The 20,343-nt window shown below is 44.0% G+C and overlaps 1 protein-coding gene across 1 annotated transcript in view; it reads right to left on the bottom strand.

Annotated features, from left to right (window-relative positions):
* Positions 1 to 345: 345 nt before the first annotated feature.
* The window catches only part of Ism1 (isthmin 1), a 71,826-nt gene continuing 51,828 nt past the window's right edge, over positions 346 to 20,343 (bottom strand). The window contains exons 3-6 of the mRNA XM_038332079.1: positions 16,940 to 17,204; positions 10,823 to 10,966; positions 8,287 to 8,376; positions 346 to 863 (exon numbers count right to left, since the gene is read on the bottom strand). Coding sequence (XP_038188007.1) covers positions 346 to 863; positions 8,287 to 8,376; positions 10,823 to 10,966; positions 16,940 to 17,204 — 1,017 coding nt within the window. The remainder of the gene's footprint in view (positions 864 to 8,286; positions 8,377 to 10,822; positions 10,967 to 16,939; positions 17,205 to 20,343) is intronic.

A 20,343-nucleotide genomic window follows, 5' to 3' on the forward strand; every position in this document is an offset into this window, starting at 1 on the left:
AAAAGGGAAAGCTTAAGTCACATTTGTATTAAATAAGTTATATATAAAAACTGCTTATAACGTTTACAGTCTCAGTCTCTGTGCTCCTGTGCACTGGACAGAGGTGGGAATTGAATCACACCCACTATGGCTCCCAGGTTCTTCTTCCCGCCTACACACTCACTGTCAGGACTTCCAACAGGGTTTGTAGGCAATGGATATAGCAGTCCCTCAGACCTGGAGCGTACCCCTAGTGTACTTAGAAAAATACTCATGTGGAATATACAAATGTACAAAAATGTGGCTTAAAAAAACTGGGTGACAGTTTGCAGATCAGTGCATTTGTGCCTCCGAACCAGCATTGCTTTAGTATTCCCTGGCCTCTTGGAACTGTTTAACGTAGTCCTCATCAGAAGGGCTTTCTGTGCACTTCTGTCCGTTATTGGGAGGCCGGGCCTCATTATACCTACTCCAGTCACCCTTGCAGATGATCCAAGGCAGAACATCCACTTTGTAGTGGAGCTCAGCAGAGAACTCGGTGCTGATGAGATTGGGTGTGCCTGCCCCTTTGCCTCTGGTGATGAGTTGCATGTTGTCCCCATAGCAACAGTGCTGGGCAGCCAGGGTGGTACTCTCCAGGGACAACATAGAGCGGATGCAGTACCGGGCAGTAGGCTTGTAGATCTCCAGTTTCTCTTTGGGTCCACTAGCATCCTTCCATCGGAAGTCCTTGCGCTTGATGCGGTCAAAGATGTCGGCCGTGCTGTAAGCCACCTCAGTGGGGTAGGAACAGGGACAGCTGGGCAGGTCATTGATCACCTTGTGCATGTATTTCTTTAGGAATTCACTTTTGCAGCTCATCCACCGCTCACAGCTGTCCATATCTGAAAAGGACCAAAAAACCCCTCTAAGTACATGCTTAGCCTGCTGTGAGGATGACAACGAAGCTAATAGTGTCCTCCCTTATGTCAGACACCTGGCAGGTGCCCATAACCACCATACATGGTGGCCATTCTCATCACCCCTGAACTTGGCAACTTTGCTTATAAGATATCTTTCCAACTCCTTACTTTATAGTAGGAGGAATTTTCAAACCCAGGACAGCAAAGAGTAGAGTAAGTCACTGATTGAATGACTACCAATATTCTCTCACCCATATTTAACAATCAGTGCATTTGACCCATCTTTTAAAATTTTATGTAGAAACATATGTTATTATCCCTAAATTGAAAGCATCTTCAAAAAACTCCAAACCAAACCAGATCTCAACAAAAGCCCCAATAAAACCCTCAAATGTAAAACAAAAAAACAGAATATCATCACAGATAACCATAGCCTAATTATATATCCTAACACAATTAGCTGATTCAGAGAGCTGTATTGAATTTCCTAAATAAGTGGTAATGTTGTGGAAAGGCCTCAAAGGATTATTTGTAGACTTGCATTTATTTTATTTCTGCCACTCACTGAGTGGTTTAAAACATAATTCATCTCCCTACTGCTGGATCTTAATTATCACTATGCAAATTCACAGACTAAGATGCCTCAAAGGAGTGAGAGCATAGCTCAGCGGCCAGAGGTGATATGTTTGGTTTTCAAAGCATTGAGAAAAGGTTAATTTAGTTGCAAATACTTAAGAATTTATGGACTCTAATTATATGTTGGTTAACTGCTTCTTTAATTTGGTTACAGTTTGATGACTTTTTTTCTCTTTTGGGTATGGCTTTGTTTTGAATTTTGGGGGGGCTTTGTTGTTATATTAGGTTTTTGCTTTTTGAGAAACAACTTAAGGTTGTGTGAGTAGGAAGGGGGAGATGATCTGGAAGGACTTGGGGGAAGGGAAAAATATGATCAGATATATTTAAATTTAAAGTTTGTTTTAAATAATAAAAAAATTAAAAATTCATTTATGGATTCAAATTGTAAATGTGCATTTCTGGCTTTCTTTAAGAACTGAAATTTGAACATATGCTTTTCTTATATTGTCCCTTGGGAACAACTGGCAGGGTGTAGGTGAACAGGACAGGACATTCCCAGGTCAGCCTGGCCCCTGCCTAATCTCTCACAGGGGTTCTCTCATGATCTGTCAGTTGTTTGGTCAAGACCTTGGGGAAGGGTTGAAGGGGAGAGGAGAGGCAGGGAGGGGAGCAGAGAAAAAATGCAGAGATCAATAAAAATCAATAAAATAAAATTTAAAAAAAAGAACACAGACACTGGGGAAATGTTAGCCAAACAGGAGGGGATTTAATATTGGGGGTGTGTGTGAATCAAACAAATGTGAGGAACACCTAGAGTCTCGCTGTAACTCAGGAACTCAGAAAAATCCTTCTCAGTCTTCCCATTCAATGACAACATCATACTTTACTTAAAAACTGTATCCCAGATCAGGCTGGAGCATCAGAGCCTGTAATTCCAGCTAATCTGGAGGCTGAGGTAGGAGAATCACAAGTTCAAGGCCGACTTGGACTACAGAATAAATTTAAAATAAATCTGCTATGGAGAATAAATCTAAGGCTAGCCTGATATACGGAAGGACTTCAGGGTCAGCCTGGGAAACTTAATCAGACCTTACATCAAAATAGCAAGTAAAGGAAGACTAGGCACATGAGTAGGCCCATGCCTGTGATTCAAAGAACTTTGTCCTAGCAAACAGTAGTACTAAGGATCTATATCCCCACCCATCTTCATCGTGCTGCAGAGAAGCCCTTTTTACATTGGACTTAGATGAGGTTCACGAATGCTCCATCTCCATTTATAGCTGATAAACGTAAGCACAGACCTTTCGTTCTTTGTTTGTGATTAGTCAACTCCTTGCGCACACTGACTGATCAGAACAGAAAGCACCTTAATCAAATATTATTAAACCTCTCTCCTTTCTTCAAACCCCTAGACTTTAGCCTTCACTCGGCTGAGCTGGCACACAGTTTTTCCCCATCAAGATTCCTACTGGAAGGAGGCTGGCTGGTCCCAGGATAAAATCCTTTCATCTGCCTTTCCCTTTGCACATATCCATCCCACTTCCCACTGCCATTGTTTGGATCTTAAATGTCTATCAAAAGCTCATGTATTGATGGCTTTGTCCTCAGTCTGTGGCACTATTGGGAGGTAGTGGAGCTTATGGGAGTTAACAGTGTTTGTGCCATTGAAAGGCATCTTGGGGTGACAGTCCTTTTCATTCTCTCTTCTTTTTGTAGCATGACTATTAAAAACCCAGAGACAGATATTGGGGCTCAAGCTGAAAGATCAGAGACGCAAAGCAGCCAACCATCAGAGAGCTCTTACCGCTACAAAATCTTCAGAATGAAAAGAGAATGAGTTCCTGTCTCAACCGGCCGTATATTCCTCTCTAGTGCTGGGATTAAAGGTGTGCACCACTATCACCCGACCTCTGTGGCTAACTAGTTTGGTTGCTGGGATTAAAGGTGTGTACCACTGCTGCCTGGCCTGTATGACTGACTAGTGTGGCTAGCTTTGCACTCTGATCTTCAGGCAAGCTTTATTTATTAAAACACAAATAAAATATCACGAAATCTTTTTCTTCCCTGTTGCCATGAGGTAAACAGCCTGCCCAATCACCTGCTCACCGTGATGTTCTGCTTTGCCACAGACCCAAAGACAACGGTCCAAACACCACACACTGAAACTCGAGGCCAAAATAAATCTTTCTTGCTTTTAAGTTGTTTTCTTTTTCAAGTACGTTTTTTCCCCCCCCACAGTGACCGAAAGCCGAACACACTATGATTCTTTCATGCTTTATTTACTTCTCCCTAAGAGAAAACCTGTTTACCTAAACCTAGACATTCTTCTGTTGTTGTTTTTGAGACAGTCTCATTGTGTGTCCCAGACTGGCCTGGAACTCACTTCATCCTCTAAATGTTGGGATTTCAGGCATGTACCACAATACTTGGCGCTCTTGTCTAAAAAACAAAACAAAAAACAAACAAAACCAAAACATTTCAAAACTGAACTATGTTATTTCTAGTAGGGTAAGTCAGGAATAGTTTTGGGTGCCTGTTACATCATGCTGATCGCAAGCATGATGGGGGACTGGTCGTGGCCTTAGCGCTCTTAGAACAGAGCCTGCTGTGTTTACTTGGCTGTCCACCTCCTATTACCAGCTCATCCTTGCCTTGGAGGTCAGTGATCAAACATGGAGGAAGCATTGCTGTCTGGCTCCTCCCTTGGCATTCCCTGTTAGACATGGCTCTGAGTTAATTTTTTTTTTCCTTCCTGGTTCCCCCTTTCTCCTTCCTTAAGTGTCATACTGTCATTCCCATCTGGTATGTGCTACCTGCAAAACTCAAACTGATACAAGTTTTAGTGGCAGAGATGACAGGAGGAGGCAGGGGAGGGTTTTCTGCTAAGGATTAATTGTAAAAACCAAACTTTGGCAGTAAAAATACCTGATGGGGGCCAGGAGAAATGGCTTACTGCACTTGTTACTAAGCATAATGATCCAAGTTCAGATCCCCAGCATGGATAAAAAAGTTAGGTGCAGCAAAATATGTTTGGAGCCCTAACACTGGGGGGTTAGTAGAGACATGTGGGTCATGGGGGACCTCAGGCTAGTTAGTCTAGTTAAAATAGTGAGCTCCTGATTCTGTGAGAGACCTGGTCTCAAAAGCATCTGATACTGACCTCTGGCCTCTACATGGACACAAATGGGCACACAGAGAGAGGGGAGGAGGGGGGGAGGGAAGGGAGGGGAGAGAGAGAGAGAGAGAGAGAGAGAGAGAGAGAGAGAGAGAGAGAGAGAGAGAGAGAGAGAGAGAGAGAGAGAGAGAGAACACAAAAAATAGGATGATTAGGGCTGAGGACAATTTCTTCTCTGGAGAAGAAGATACAAGAAAACAAGGGTTTGTTTAGAGGAAGCCACTGAGTACAGTGAAATATGTAGCAACTTAGCTGTATAGTAAGAAAAATTGAGCCAGTGTTGAATGCAACACAGTTTATCAGTGGTAAGAGCTCAGGAAAGCATGTTTGGTGGTAACAGCAAAAGGAGTCAGAAATTTTAGACTTCAGTGGCCTCAAAGACTAGGGGTAAAGAAAGTTAGGCAGGAGAAATGACACCCATTTTGAGTCAAATGCCTAGGAGGCTGGTACAGTTATGAGTGGGATCACATGGTCAGGACATAGAGTCAGCTGGGAGGGGGGCACATGCCTCTTATCAGTTAGCTGGGGAAGAGGGAGATGGGACATTTCTCATGATTCCACAGAGCCCTGGTATGAGATGAGGTTCTCATATTTAACCTGACTGTCATTAAATCCCACCTTCTTAGCAGCTTTGTGACTACAGACAAGGCATTTCAACTTGAGGGGCTTTGCTTTTCTAATTCTCAAGTGGGCATGAAAATAGAGCTTCTCTGACGAGCTTGGGATGGAGACTCAGTGCCAGAGGATGTGCTTTGGGTAGGGCCAGCTGGCATGCACGGTGGCTCCTTTCTTCTCTGTGTTCTAGGATTTTGTGGCTATGTCCTCTTGTCTGTGCAATCACTCAGAGTGGGACAGTTCCTTTTTGGGCAGTACCTGGGATGGAATAGGCTTTCCTTGGAAGGGTAGGACCTTCAGAAGCAAAGTTCAGGAGGTTCCAGAAAATGGCTTTATATTTTCCAAGGTGGGAGACTCCTTTACCTCCTGTGCCTCAGGACATTTATTGACTTTTAATTTTTAAAAATGTACTTATACAGGATGATGGGCATGCTTGAATTTGGCAGATATTACAGTCATTCTGTGAGATGCACTATCTCATGCTGTTCTACAGATGAGAAAACTCAAGGTCGTGTTAGCTTGAGTAACTTGATCACATGATGATCCAGTGTTTCCTCATTTTCTGTTTGCTCTTCTATGTCTTTGTACCATGATGCTCTTGTCCTGATCCATGTAGACCATAGCCATAGGTCTTTCACCCCAGTTTCTATTTGGAGTGCCCAGTGGGAAGACACATCAACAGATCACACAGAGGGAAGAGAGGCAAGTTAGAATGATTTACTGGTTCCTCTCTCAATGTACACTGTCTGCATCCTTTGGAGAGCTGCACACTGCATCCTTTGGAGAGCTGGGACTGTGGTCAGGTGACTTTCTCTGTGAGCTGTGCCTGCTGCTCCTATCCTGTTCCCATAAGATCAAGAATGGTAAGGGTTTTCCAAGGTTGCCAATCTTGGGGTTTCATTCTTGGTTTATATCCACTCCCCTCAGTTTTACAAATAAATGGGCCTTCACCAAAGACTCACCGGTTACCTACACTGAATGTGCTCAATTCATTTTTGTACATTTCTGGACTCTGTAGGTCTACTTAGTTCTGGTGTCTTGCATTGGATGTGGCCTTATACCTCACCCTGTACAAAAAGGCAAAAGGTGCTTGCCTGTGAAATGTGACACGGGGAGACATGAGAAGTTCTCTGCCCCCACAGACCACATCTTCTGTTCTTTCATTTTATGTTAAACTCACATGTTTAAAAAGTCAGTTTACAAAAATAAATCCAATAAACTGTGTTTGCGGAAGGCTCTTGTTCAATAAATGTAATTTTATTGTGTATGTGATGTAGGGGGTGAGACGGAGACCCTACTAACACAGAACTTCTGAACTGTCCTGAGTTTGCCTTATAGATGTGATTGAATGGATTTGTTTTAAAAAATAAATTATTAACAAGCATTGTAAAAATTAAGGTATATTTTAGCTACACAAGATCTTCAGTCTTCAAAAATCTGCCCATCTGATTACACAGTGCTAATTGCTTGATATTCACCTCATAGTGGTTAAGGCATGGCTGCCCCTGTCTCTTAGAAAAAAATTATTAGTTCTTTGATAATTTTGTATAATATATTTTGGTCACACTCACGACCCCAGCTCTTCCCAGAGCTACCCTCCTCCCTTACTGCCTAACTCCATTTCCACCCATCAGGACCAATTTGTGACGTCATCCCAATATTCTCCGCTATGTTGTTGTCAACTGGAGCACGCTCAGCTCACTTAAAGAAAGCTAAGCCGGGCGGTGGTGGCGCACGCCTTTAATCCCAGCACTCGGGAGGCAGAGGCAGGCGGATCTCTGAGTTCGAGGCCAGCCTGGTCTACAAGAGCTAGTTCCAGGACAGGCTCTAGAAACTACAGGGAAACCCTGTCTCGAAAAACCAAAAAAAAAAAAAAAAAAAAAAGAAAGCTGACTGTCCTTTTCCCAGCAGCCTTCTGGGGGAAATGCCTCTTCAGCTGGGGTGGTGAGGGCGGGATGAGGCAGGACTGTCACTGCCCTACCCATTACTGCCCACTGCTGCTGCTGGTATAGCTCTTTTTTATTTCTTCTCATCAGGGTGCTCGCATCGTGCTCTTCGGTGTTTCTTTGTTTTCTAGACTGTTCTACTTAGACCCCTGACTGTCTCCCGTAGGTCTCTGGGAAAGAGAAAATTAAATCTCAAAATAGTTGGCTAGGAAACTGAAAGAGATTTAGGCCTGCTCAGTTTTGTCTGAGGAGATACCGCAGACTTGAGTTTACAAAAGAATTTTTAGGGATAAAAGAAGTGGGAGAGAAGGAATCTGACTCTCTGACAACACAGAATGGTACCCAGACTCTCTGACAACACAGAATGGTACCCAGACTCTCTGACAACACAGAATGGTACCCAGACTCTCTGACAACACAGAATGGTACCCAGACTCTCTGACAACACAGAATGGTACCCAGACTCTCTGACAACACAGAATGGTACCCAGAAGTAAATGAAGCTGCGCTGTAACGCAAGCTTGCACCCTGAGTGTGCACTTCCTGCCGTGTTCATTTAGGCTGCTTCTTCTGAGCCAGTGCTTTCTAGTAGAAAAGTGGGACACCACACACACACACACACTCACACACAAAATGTACTGAAGTTCCCTGCCCCTGCCATCGAAAAGTCTTGCAAAGGAGGGAAGTATATAATATTGAGAAAACTTCCTCCTCTCTTCCTTCTCTCTGCTGGAGACTTCGTTTTACTGAATGTGGGTGAGAATCGAGTACATTGGGTAGTGGGCTTAATTTGTGCTAGGTGGAGGGTGGGCTCAACCTGTCTCTTACTCAAGAGGCTCTGCAGGTTGCTCACAGGGCACTCTATGGCTCAGTCTAACCTAGTGTTGGGGGGATGAGGTTGCTCTTTCTTGCCTGAGGTTGCTCTTTCTTGTCTGTAGTCTATTCAGTGAGCAGGAAATCTGCTGGGAGCACTGGATCGTCAAAGGGAAAAACGAAACATTTTCATGTGTCCAATGATGGCACTGCAAAAGCAAAATGAATCTCCAAAACACTGAACCAATATTTGGATTTTCAAAAGGGGAAAAATTCTTACCAACTTCAAACAACTTGGTGGCATTAAACTCCTCGCTTCCCGCAAGCAGACTCACTTCGGTGGCTGCTGTCCTGAAGGTGTCTTCAATTCCTAAACACAGACAAGAGCTCATTTTCCTCTAGGTTTATGGAAAAATTCACCACTGCCCCCCTCAAATACAAAACAAATACACCTGAACAAAGCCGTTTTGTGTTCATCTCTACTCATGGGTAGAAACTTGCCAGCAGAGGAAACAGTAAAAGCAGGTAGCAGTGCATAAAACACATTAAGACTCCAGATACTATCCACAGTGCAAAATCAGATCCAAATGTGCCAGCAGCAAGTCTCATGAACTTACCCATTTGCCTTGAAGATGAGGGGTGGGTAGCGGTGGGGCACTTGTCAGGGTGGCTGTCTCATGAGTGACAAACTAAACCAGAGGCAGCAGAGCGCTCAAAACCTTCCTTTTTAATGGCCGACGGCCTGGGTTTAAATCACGACTGTGCGGACCTGGGCAGGGCACTTCATCTTCGTGTGCCTCAGCTTTCCTTTCTCTAAATTCAGGAGAAATAAGGGGCACCTCTCTCCCACAGAGGCAACCTAGTTACAGGAGTGGAATGCGAAGAGAGCATCCCCCAGAAGGGGAAGTGGAAGCTAGCGGTTCCCGCTTCGTTGGTTGTCTGGCACTATTCCTACTGATGTTTTAGAAAGAATGCGCAGAGAAACCCATTACTTACTCCAAGGAATTGAACCCAACTTGCTGCAAACCTTTCAGCTCCCCTAACCCCCCCTACTCCCACTCCCTCTCAGAATCACCAAACCCGACTCAGATTCAGCAAGCTAAGTCATGAGAAAGAGAAAAGAGTGGAGGCTGGTAGCTTTTGGGGGGAACCCAAGCTCCACTGTTGGTCACGACTGTATGTCATTTAAGAGATCACTCTGAGTTTGTTAGATCCCTCATGCAAGGGTTAGCCTAGGGACATAGTTGTAACAAATATTTATTTATTTTTATTTGTGTGTATGAGTGTGTGTTCGCTAGGTATGTTTGGGTGCCCAGCAAGGCCAGAAGAAGGCATCAGATTTCCCAAACCTGGAGTTTCAGGTGGTTCTGAACTGCCTGACATAGGGACTGGGAACTGAAGCAGCAGCAGGTGCTGTTAGTCACAAACCATCTCTCCATCCCCCAGGGGGACATGCTTTCACAGAATGATCATTACCAAGCCTATAAAACCTTGTCTATTCCATAGTTACTTCCTACAACGTAGAGACTCAGAAAACCCAAATACAGAAGGACAGCCTACTACTTCTCTGCTTTTTTGCCTTTTTTCTTCTCTGCTTTTCTTCATTGTCTTCTTCTCTTCTTCATGTTATTCCTGACTGTTGCTTCCCCCCCTCCCCCCCCCCCGCTCATGTTACTCTTCACTGCTTGGTTCCTACCCATTCAAAACCCACTTGCCAGACTTGCACCTCAGCTCATTGCAAAAAGCACAGGGAAGATGAGGAGGAGTAAGATGTCTGCAGGGCTGACACGGAGCTGGAGCCACCACTTCTTACATTTCAAACCCCACAGTTTGCCAGCGTATGCCTCCTTCAAGTCGCTCCTCCCCCACTTCTCAGAAACCCCTTTGTGTTTCCACTTTTGTTTTGGTCCAAATGTCCTTGGCTTGAGAATAGAATGTCTAGGAGTAGAGAAAGGAAGTCGGAGGTATGGGGATCAGATTTTCAGTCTCTGAAATTTCTTTTAGGTGAAACCATTTGGAATGTGTGGTTTCAGGAAAGGGCCCAAGATATTATTGTAGGTTGGCATTCTGGCTGGCAATGGGAAAACAGTAAAACCATAGGACAGGGGACGATAAGCTTTGTGTAAAGGACCAGGAGGCACATAGTTCAGGCTTTCTGGATCATTCATGGCCTTGGTTGCCTCTGCTCCTCATGCTTAATTCCTTTAAAAATGAAGGTCTCTACATCAATAGGTCATAGGTCAGAGTTTGACAAGCCACTATAACTTTGTCAACCACACTCAGAATTATTTTTCAGTCCCAATAGAATTCCTTGTCAAGTTAGCAATTAATTTAATTTTCAAGGCACTGATACTACAGTGTAAGATCACAATTAAATGCTAAGTTGCACCAGTTTGTTTAATAGGAAGCCATCGGCAGCTCTCTGTTATTACTGACAAGGCTAACTCCTTGGTTTTCCTGAGAATGAGAATTCACTCATGCTGGCTTCCTTATTAGATATAAGTATTTGTTTTCAAATGAGTTTTTCAAGTCATGACAATCCCACATCAAAGTCCCAAACTGATCAGAATCCCTCCTTCAAACCAAATAAGAACAATATGGCTCTGCCCTTTAGGTCACAGCCACCACGACTGTGCTTAAGACTTAGGAAGTCCATCTTTCCATTCACCAAGTCTATCAGTTATCTCTAGTTGTCCCATTCTGGTCAAAAGATTTATGACGAAAATGGTTATCTTTTTAATAATTTCTTCAAGTTTTAAATTTAAACAAAAAAAAAAACCTTCCCCTTGAACTTGTAATTATAGTCGCACAATTACCTGGGCAGTTTGGACGGTCACAGGTCCTTGACTCTGTTGCAATGCATGCATAGCCACAAGAACGGGTCCGTTTCTGGTTGCCGTTTCCACACGTGACGCTGCAGACAGACCAGAGACTCCAGTCACCCTCACCATCTGTGGAATCTGGAAGGGAGCCAGGGAGATGGTCATCATCCCCACCTGAAGAGTTCCCAAGTCTCCAGTTCAAGTTGCCTGTCAGCCATGTTCTCTTCCACTTTCATTGTTCTTGCTCTCAAAGGGATTGGTTGCAGCCTGAGCTCAATGGCTTACAGCCATAGGTTCATGTTAGAACTCAGGTCTGTGAAGAGCGAGAGGGTTACAGTGCTGTGTTGATCTGTATGTAACTAGGACCTAACACCTGGGACAACCCTTTTCTCCTTGTGGGAGGGAGATGAAGAAAAGGGGAGATAGAAAAGCAGAGGACAGAGGGAGGAGACAGGGGAAGAGGGAGAAAGAGGAATGCAGAGGGAAGGAAGAGAGGGAGGGATGGAGGAAAATAGGGAAACAGAGGAGGAGGAAAAGGAGAGAGAGGGGGGAAAGAGAAGAAAAGAGGAGAGGAGAGGAAAGGAGCAGAGAGCAGAGGAGAGAAGGGGAGGGGAGGGGAGAGAAGAGAAGAGAAAAGAAGAGAAGAGAAGAGAGGAGAGGAGAGGAGAGGAGAGGAGAGGAGAGAAGAGAAGAGAAGAGAAGAGAAGAGAAGAGAAGAGAAGAGAAGAGAAGAGAAGAGAAGAGAAGAGAAGAAGGTTCCACAGAACCTGGTCTTACTTTGACCTTAATGTCCCCATTGGCTTCCAGTCTAGTTTACTCTGATAAATCCAATCACCATGAAAGAAGTTCGCGTAGAACAAATTCAAGAATGGTGAGATGCCACCCACCCCCCAAATGGAGTCACATGAAGGACGACAGAACATTTGACAGTGAAAGGGAGGCTCCCAGTACTTCTGTATAGAAATTGAATGTAGCTGAGGCCATCAAGTGTAGAACTGCCCAATGGTCTGAACTTGCTGAGCCACTAAACCATGAGAAATAATGACTGATGTTTTATCAGGTGTTAGGTATAGAATGGTTTGTTACACAGTAGCAAATAACCAACCTATTAATGGTAAGTGGAGAACTATCCTTTGACGTCATTATCCAACATCTGGCCAATGAGTGTTAGTTGAATTCTCATTATATGTCAAGCATAATTCTAATTATGTGGGATATATTATTAAGAATAGTTTTTCTCACCCTGGTAGAATGAGCAATGAATACAAAATAGTAAATTATATAGTAATTTAGAAGTTATGAATGACTTGGGGAATAATGTGGAGCACACTAGAGGGGGCTGGAGAGAGCTGGGGATGTGTGTGCATTATCAAGACTGACATTCTCCTATCAGAAGTAACAAAAGTTTTAGAGTGTCTAGGGTTCTTGTCCCGGGTTTTCAGGGTAACAGAATGGGAAGCTGGGCTGTAGCATGAAGTCCCAGATCTCCAATGCATGACTTCTCTCCAGTAACACCACTCCATAATGATTTCTCCTGGCTCATGCACAGCTTGCCTTGGGGCCTCTATGGGAGCCAAGCATGGGGCTGCAGTCAGGTGCTTTGAAAGGTTGGGATACCCTTCCTTCACAATAGGTTGTGTGGTTATTACATAGACCCAGCAAGAATGTTCTCCATACGTTTCCACCCGAATCTTGGGTCCTGTGCCAGCTGCTAAGGCTGGTGTTTACACAATGCTTACTCTGCAGGCATCCTGGGCTATCACAGGGCTGCCGAGCCTTCTCAGAATTGGTGTGTGTATGTGTGTGTATACATGAAATTGTGATGGCCTCTTCCCTAATTGAATATAAAGCTTCACTGACATACCTGCCTTCAGAAGCATCATCCACGTCTATCTCCTTTCATTATAATAATTTTTTCACACTTTGATTTCATCTAAGAAACAAGTTTCTTAACCACACAGCCAACCAGAAGTCTGAAACTTCTGTTTTACATTAGTGAAGTGGGCACCATTTTCCAGTGTGGCCTCTCTATTGCCTTCTCTGGGGCACAGACCCAACAGGGCTGGAGTGACAAGTTGCTTCCAGAGGGAGAAAAGTCTGAGATAGAATAGTCGGGGATCTCTCCCAGAATTTTGCAGATATGCTTGGAACAATTGCATTCTTGTCAGTGACGCCATCTATATGCAGTGAATCACATTACAAGTGCACACACTGCATTTTTATCCTGCATCCACAAACAGGACCAGATTTTGTTAAAGGAGCAATAAGAGGCACAAGTAAAGATTCTCATATTTTCACACCATAAAAAGAAACAGGGCAAGTTTGGAAAGCAAACATTACTCCATGCAGATAGATGCCATGTCACTTGCTGAGGGAATAGCAGCCTAGGATAAAATCCAGTGAGGTCAACAGTTGTACTGCTGGACTTTATAAAAGCAAAGGAGCCTCTGCCATCCAGAAATCTCCTGCAGTCTTTTCTTTCCACCTCATTAAGGGTGAGAATTCATACAGGGCAATGTCACTCAACTTGAGGGCTTCGCTCACTATGAGGCCTATATTTGAATCTCTGTATGAGCTGGACTCCTCACTTTGGTTTTCTGGATCTAAATGACTGTATTAGCTTCCTTTTATTGCTCTGCTAAAACACTGATCAGGATCAGCGTAGGGAAGGAAATGGTGTATTTTCTGTTATGGGTCACAGGATAAATCTATCAGTGAAGGAGGTCAGGGCAGCAGCTGAAGGCAGGGACCTGCAGGCAGGAACTGAAGCAGAGACCAGGAGGAGCACTGCTCACTGGTTGGCTCCCCATGGCTTGCTCAGCCTGCATTTTTTTTTTCATGATAGGGTTTCTCTGTGTAGCCATGGCTTTCCTGGAACTCACTCTGTAGACCAGGCTGGCCTCAAACTCACAGAGGCCCACTTACCTCTACCTCCTGAGTGCTGTGATCAAAGGCGTGTACTACCACCGCCCGGCATCAGCCTGCTTTCTTAAGTGGTCCTTGATTGCCAGAACCACTTGCTCACAATGAGCCTTCCCATGTCAATCATTAATCAGGAAATGCCCTCACAGTCATGCCCACAGGGCAGTCTGATGGAGGCAGTTCCTTCGTTGAGGTCCCCTTTTCAAAGTCCGCTATAGCTTTGGTCAGTTTGTCAAAACCTACATAGCATGATGACTAAATGCTAGTGTTGCGTTAAAGTGTATGAGAAATGATGCCCGTAAATCCTTTCTCCATGTCCTCTTCCTTGGTGGTTCTGGACCACGTGATTTACTTCAGTTGATGGGGTGATGGCAAATAGGACACAAGCAAAGGCCTGCAAGATGTCTAAGCATGTAGACTTGTCTTGTTTAGTTGGAGGGAACTATTCCACTACCATGTAAAGAGCCCAGGGAAGTTGAGGGCCAGAAGGGAGCTCTCAGCACTCCTACTTGTCTAGCTGAACCCCATCATGGAAAACTGAGGTCATTGAAAACTGTTCAGCTCCAGCCAAACCAGTCCATCGTAGCTCAGATTAACATTCCAGTCAACCTGCAGACTTCTAAGAGAGACCCTTCTTCTGCTGTTTGATGTGGCTAAATCAGACTGGTTTCTTTGTTTTTGTTTGTTTGTTTGTTGAGATAGAAACTATGTAGACTGGGCTGGCCTCAAACTCATGACCCTTCTGCCCCAGCTTCCAGAATGCCAGGATTGCATGAAGTAGTTCCCTCTAAAATCTGTTAGAAATATGCCACAAAAATCTATTTTTATCTTAAGATATGTTATCTATAAGCAGTCATCAAGAACTTATTCTACCAGTAGGTGGCTTTCTCCAAATCCTTAACTGCTCAGAAATTAGACACATTATTAATCATTTCTATGGAGGAGCAATCTTTTAGGAAGATCTTCACCATCTTGAGGCTTCTTATCACACACTGATCCAGGTCAGCATCCAACAAAGACCTTCCATGGGATTCCTGTTTCATGAGGTCAAAGGGCAGAACAAGGATTTCTGGCTAGAACGTATCTTTCTGGAGAGAAATCCTCTCTGTTTTAATGCCAGATGGAGAAGTTGTAATATATATATATATATATATATATATATATATATATATATATATATAACAGAAGGTAAGCCTAATTTATGATTCTAGAAACACAGATGAGGACATGATATGTGAGCTTAACTGGGAGGAAGTGTGGCTCAGAGCAGAAAATGAGAAAATCGCAATGACAACAAGAACAAGCTGTTCCTGAAAATATTTCTATGGCATTTTGACAGCCCAATGACATCAAAGCGCTCAAGGAAGGAAGACAATGCTCACCATTGCAATGAGCTGAGAATGCGTGTTCATAGATGCTATTTGGGATGGTAAAATCTTCCTTTTATAGTGTCCGGACAGTAGAGCTTCGTGGGCCAGTTCTACAGGGGCCATGGCCAGTTCAGTGTAGGAACCACTGAATTGACCGGAACTGAGCTGGAAGTGGTCTTGGGAGTCTAGTACCACCGTTCCTGGATGGTCATGGCTACATTTAACTTCCGGGATAAGTCTGCCATAGGAAGACTATTTTACTTCTTTTATGGGTAAGGAAACTGAAGTTTATAATAACACTCAAGATACTTACGGCTATCCACACAGCTCAGACTCAGCACCACAGCAGTTATAGCTGAGGTCGGTATATTCCCACCACGCTGCGTTCTCTGTCCTGCCTTCCAGCAACACTGATTCTGGTCAAAGTTAGCCTCCTCTTTCTAAGGCACTAACGATGCTATCATAATGAACATTACTAAGAAGGCTCCATGGGGAAAATAGAGACTGCGAAATATTGTGTTAAAATTAGACCATGACAAGTTAGAGAATTTCAAAGAATTGGGTCTTGATGGAGAGACCAATGAGTAGTGTTCACCTAACTTTACTCTGGTCAGTTTAGGGAATGGAAAACAACCAACCATGGACAGGAAAGGACTTGCTTGGATCTCTGTTTGAAACTCTCTGTATCATTCATTCTTTTATATGGTGCTTTTCTTTCCACTGTGATAAGACATCATGACCGAGGCAACTTAAGAAAGAGTTTATTTTGGGCTTACAGTTGCAGAGTGTTAGAGTCCACGGCGGAGGTGAGAGTGTAGAGGGGAAGTTGCTGGCAGCAGGTGCCTGGAGCGGTAGCTGTGAACTTGGAAGCCGGAGGTGGAAAGAACACATTGGAGGGTGCTGGCTTTTGTAACCTCAGAGTCCATCCTGAGTAATATACCTCCTTCAACCAGGCCACAACTCCCAATTCTTTCCACATAGTTACCAACTGAGGACCAAGGACTCAAATATCTGAGACATTTGCGGGGCATCTCGTCCAAACATGGCACTCCTCGTTATGTATTGTTCATTCCTTGGTCTGCCGACGGGGAAGCCACAAGAACTTAACAACAGGGGCATTTGTGACACATCAAGTATTCATTTGAAGGAAGAGGGAGTTCGAATCATTGAGTGACAGGTTGGAACTGAGATCCCTTCACCTTGTCTCTCATCTTAACTGAAGTAAGAAACGAACTTTTGCTATTTTAATAAAATAATTTAGTAACCATTGAATCTGGAAGTTTTTCATTACCTTATGAACGTGGTAGTCTCAGCTTGGGGTACAACATTTATAGTAGAGGGGGGAAGCTTGCTCTGACAACCGGGACACAAGTTGTTCATGTGGATTCTCAAGGGTCACCCTACTGCTAGTATCAGACCTGACATGCTGCCTGGTCACAGGAAGCAACTGTATACATCTCTGTTATTAAACTGATTTGCATCATAGATTTTTACAGTTAAAAAATACAGGGAAGGAGATGTGATGATTTATTCATTTTTAGAAGTAAAATTAAGTTTCAGAGAAGACTAGACAGGAAAAAAAAACCCAAAGACCCTAAAAAAATCTCAAGTATAATTTTAAAATTATAGCATTCCCCCAAAAATGTGGCTGCAGATGGCTCCATAGGGCTTCTGTGAACACAGCCTTTATGAGGTATGCCTCATAGAAGACTGAAAACCACATACTGCAAACTGAGTTTTGCTTGGCCCCTCGTCTGTGAGGCTTATCATCCTCACTTCCTCTCCCCACCAATTTTATATTACTGGGTAGTAAACTCACCATATTCTGGCTGCTCTTTGGTTTCAAAAGTCCGGTGGCCTGGGGCTGGACGGTCCCACCCCCTAGGAACACTGAGGAAGTTGCTGTCATCTGAGGTACTGTCATATTTGTAGTCCTGGTCCCCGCTGTTTGTCCTGGCCAAGGACAAGGACCTCTGCCACCAGGCTCGCCAGTCAGGAACCGGAACGGACCAGCTGGGTTGATTCTCTGGATGCTGATCCTTTTCTGCTTCAGAGTCAGGACCGTCGACCACCTCTATGGTGACCTGAGGGATTCAGAACAGACCAGATCAATAGCGAATTGGCAGCCTCAAGCAAGGAAGAAGGTCTGAGAGAGCCGAAGAAGAGGATGGCGGCAGCCCTTGTGAGAGAAAGCTGCACTTAAACAGTGATAGAGAGCCCAAGACATCCAGGAATGGCCCACAGGAACTCCACGGTTACAAGGCGTATAATCTCAGACAGGCAAGAAGCTAGTCATGACTGGGTTCTTGGTTTACTGATGAACAAATTGTGGATAAGCCGTTCACTGAAGGGACACTGTGTTCCTGAGGTACCGAAAGGACAGCCACAACAAAACACAATTTATTGAGCAGGTGCCGTAGCAGGCACTGTTCTAAATGCTCTGTCCATGTGAATTTATCGATTCTCTCAGATCACAGCCCTGCACGTGCGCCACACGTAGACGTGAGCCCAAGGCCCTCAAGATAAGGCTTTTCCAGCTATGATCTTTCTCTCCTCCCATTGTTCGGCCTAGCAACAGGGTCAAAGTGCACAGTCCCTGAGCTATGGTTAGAACTTGTTCTTTGGATTAACGAAACCTACTTTTGAAATCTGTCATAGGTCTGGAAGAACACAGGTTCTTGGCTCTGAGAGATAATCAGCATAGAAAAACTTGTTTAAAAAAATAATAAAAGACTCATTGGGTTCCTCTGGCCATCACATAGTTCTTGCAACACCTCCTGGAAGCGTTACATGCAAATGAATCAGAAACACGCACTCCAAGTAATCAGCGCAAGATGTACCGGGCAGATACATTCCCAGTTTTGCCCTGACCTGACATCTGAGGAGTTGGTGAGATACCCTGCCAAGTTGCACTGGGGTATGCCCATCCTCTAGATAAACAGCTTGGGGGTTGTTTGTTTTGTACTCGGTCTGACACTTAAAGAAGCTGCCAAGCCAATAATGGTCCTGGGCATGAGATCCAGAGGGTGACCTTAGATCCCATAGTATACTGAGGATGTATCAGGACAAGTACATCCAAACTCCTCTGTAGTGCGATGCTTAGAAGGGCACCGCGAGCTTTCGCCCATGATGCCATCATTGCCTTCATTTGTGAGCAACTCCTGTATGCTTATAATTATGAAGGTTTTATGTGATTCAGCTGTACTTTTAAGAACAGGAGAAAAGAAATACAATCCCCATGTTCTATCATTGTTGTTTGGTGGGATGGATGGTTGCTAGGGAATAATGACTTGGATGAGCCACATAGAACCTTGAAAGGACAAATGAATAATGAGTATACTACTAGATGGCAGATTAAAAACTACCCTGGTAGGACGGGCAAGGCAGAGTCTTTGAATACGTGACCTTTCTCCTTTGAAGCCCCATCCCCCTCTGCCTAGAGATAGAACCACTGAACTACAATGATTGTTTGCAAGGGTATTAAGGATCTTGGAGGAGAGAAGCTGCCAAGAGCCAAGGGGAGTCAGGCAAGGAGGCAATTATGGTAATGAAATCAGTCTCTGAGCAGAAGATAAGAGAGGACTACGTGCCCAATAGTTTCGATACTGCATTTGTGTTCAGACTAGAGTCAAAGGGATTGCTTAAACAAAATGTGCCCTGCAATTTCTTCAAGCCGGGAATAAAAACAATTTCATGTTTCAAGCTATTACCGTCAATACGATTTTTTTCCCCTCTCAAATTGCTGCTCAGATCCAAACAAAATAGAGTCCTTGCCTGGCGAGGCAATGGGTAGCAAAATAGGAGGTTACTCCACAAACGATATCAATGGCTGAATCTCAACAGGGTCGAGGTTTCTTTCTTCTCTTTAATTTCTAGCCACTGCCCCAAATGAATTACAAAACAAAGCAAAACACAAACAAATCTCAGGACCCACCCTTCCCCACAGTCAGCAATGTGGAAACCTCACACTGATATCAAAAGAAGAAATCTAATCTTGAACCTGAAATTTTATAGGCATCCAATTAAAAAGACGCAACGAGCATGGCAAATGCCTTCTCAAATGGCTGGGATTACTTTTCTGTTTCCTGTTTCCCTTGCTCTGTTCGGGTATTTTAGAGTCAGGGAAACCTTTGGAAAAAAATCTCTTGAGCAATGAACTTGAATGTACTGGAGTACAGTAGACTTCAAGCTGATAAAGACCCTAGATTGCTCCACCCTTTTCAAAAAGCTCTATTGTATATCCCCGGGGCACCTTAGTACACCCAGTGAAAGAGAGAGAACTCTCGCAGAAGCTCCAGGCCCAAGGTAAGACAGAATCTCTCAGCTCCAAAGGATAATGCAAAAACAAGTATCAATTCTGCCCCAATTGGTAATCTTGATCAGCTTTTTTTCTTTTTGCTAAATAGTTAAAACTTACATTAGAACCAAATTCTTTACTCTTGCTGTGCAAAGCACTTTCGGAAGCAAGACAGAGACAGTTCCTGATTCTAACTGCTAAGGAGCCATGGCTACTGTGAAGATATGTAAGCTGTGCTGTCACAGTGAACCCAGGGGAGTTTTTTCTGAGCTTTGTGAACGGAATGGACTGGGTGCATGGATGGAGCCTGAAAAGTTCCCAGGCAGAAAGAGGATTCCCTCAAGAGCACAGAACATCCAGGAATCGGTCTGCAGCAAGGGATTCGGCTGTCCTTCTTCCCTGACAACTGTGGCAGAAAGAACACAAAGTAGACCAGGAGGATATTCAATCCTCTTGTCTCAGACCTGCTGATGCTCCACAGAAACTGTGGTATTCCCTACATAATTGCGGTTGCTGCACTGAGATTTACAGCAGCGTGCCCGCCCAAACATTAGTGTCTCTTCTACAAAACTTAGACTGGGTTTTCAGGCACAGTCGTGGCTTAGGGAAATCAGCTTTCCAAGTTAAATGGTGAAGGAAGTGTAGCGACAGTTTCTGGGTAAATCTTTGGATTCCCAATTAATCTTTGAAAGAGTGGTTTATTCACCCTATCCAGTGTGTGTGTGTGTGTGTGTGTGTGTGTGTGTGTGTGTGTGTGTGTGTAAACACTTGCTACAATTTGTGTGGTCAGTGGACAACTCTGTAGAGTAAGTTCTTTCCTTTCACATCTATGTGGGTTCTGGGGATTGAACTAGGTGGCCAGGGCCTTTACTGAAGTAAGGGCCTTTACTTGCTCAGCCATCTTGCTGACCTAATTATTCTTTTTT

The sequence above is a fragment of the Arvicola amphibius genome, chromosome 5, assembly GCF_903992535.2.
Source record: "Arvicola amphibius chromosome 5, mArvAmp1.2, whole genome shotgun sequence".
NCBI lineage: Eukaryota > Metazoa > Chordata > Mammalia > Rodentia > Cricetidae > Arvicola > Arvicola amphibius.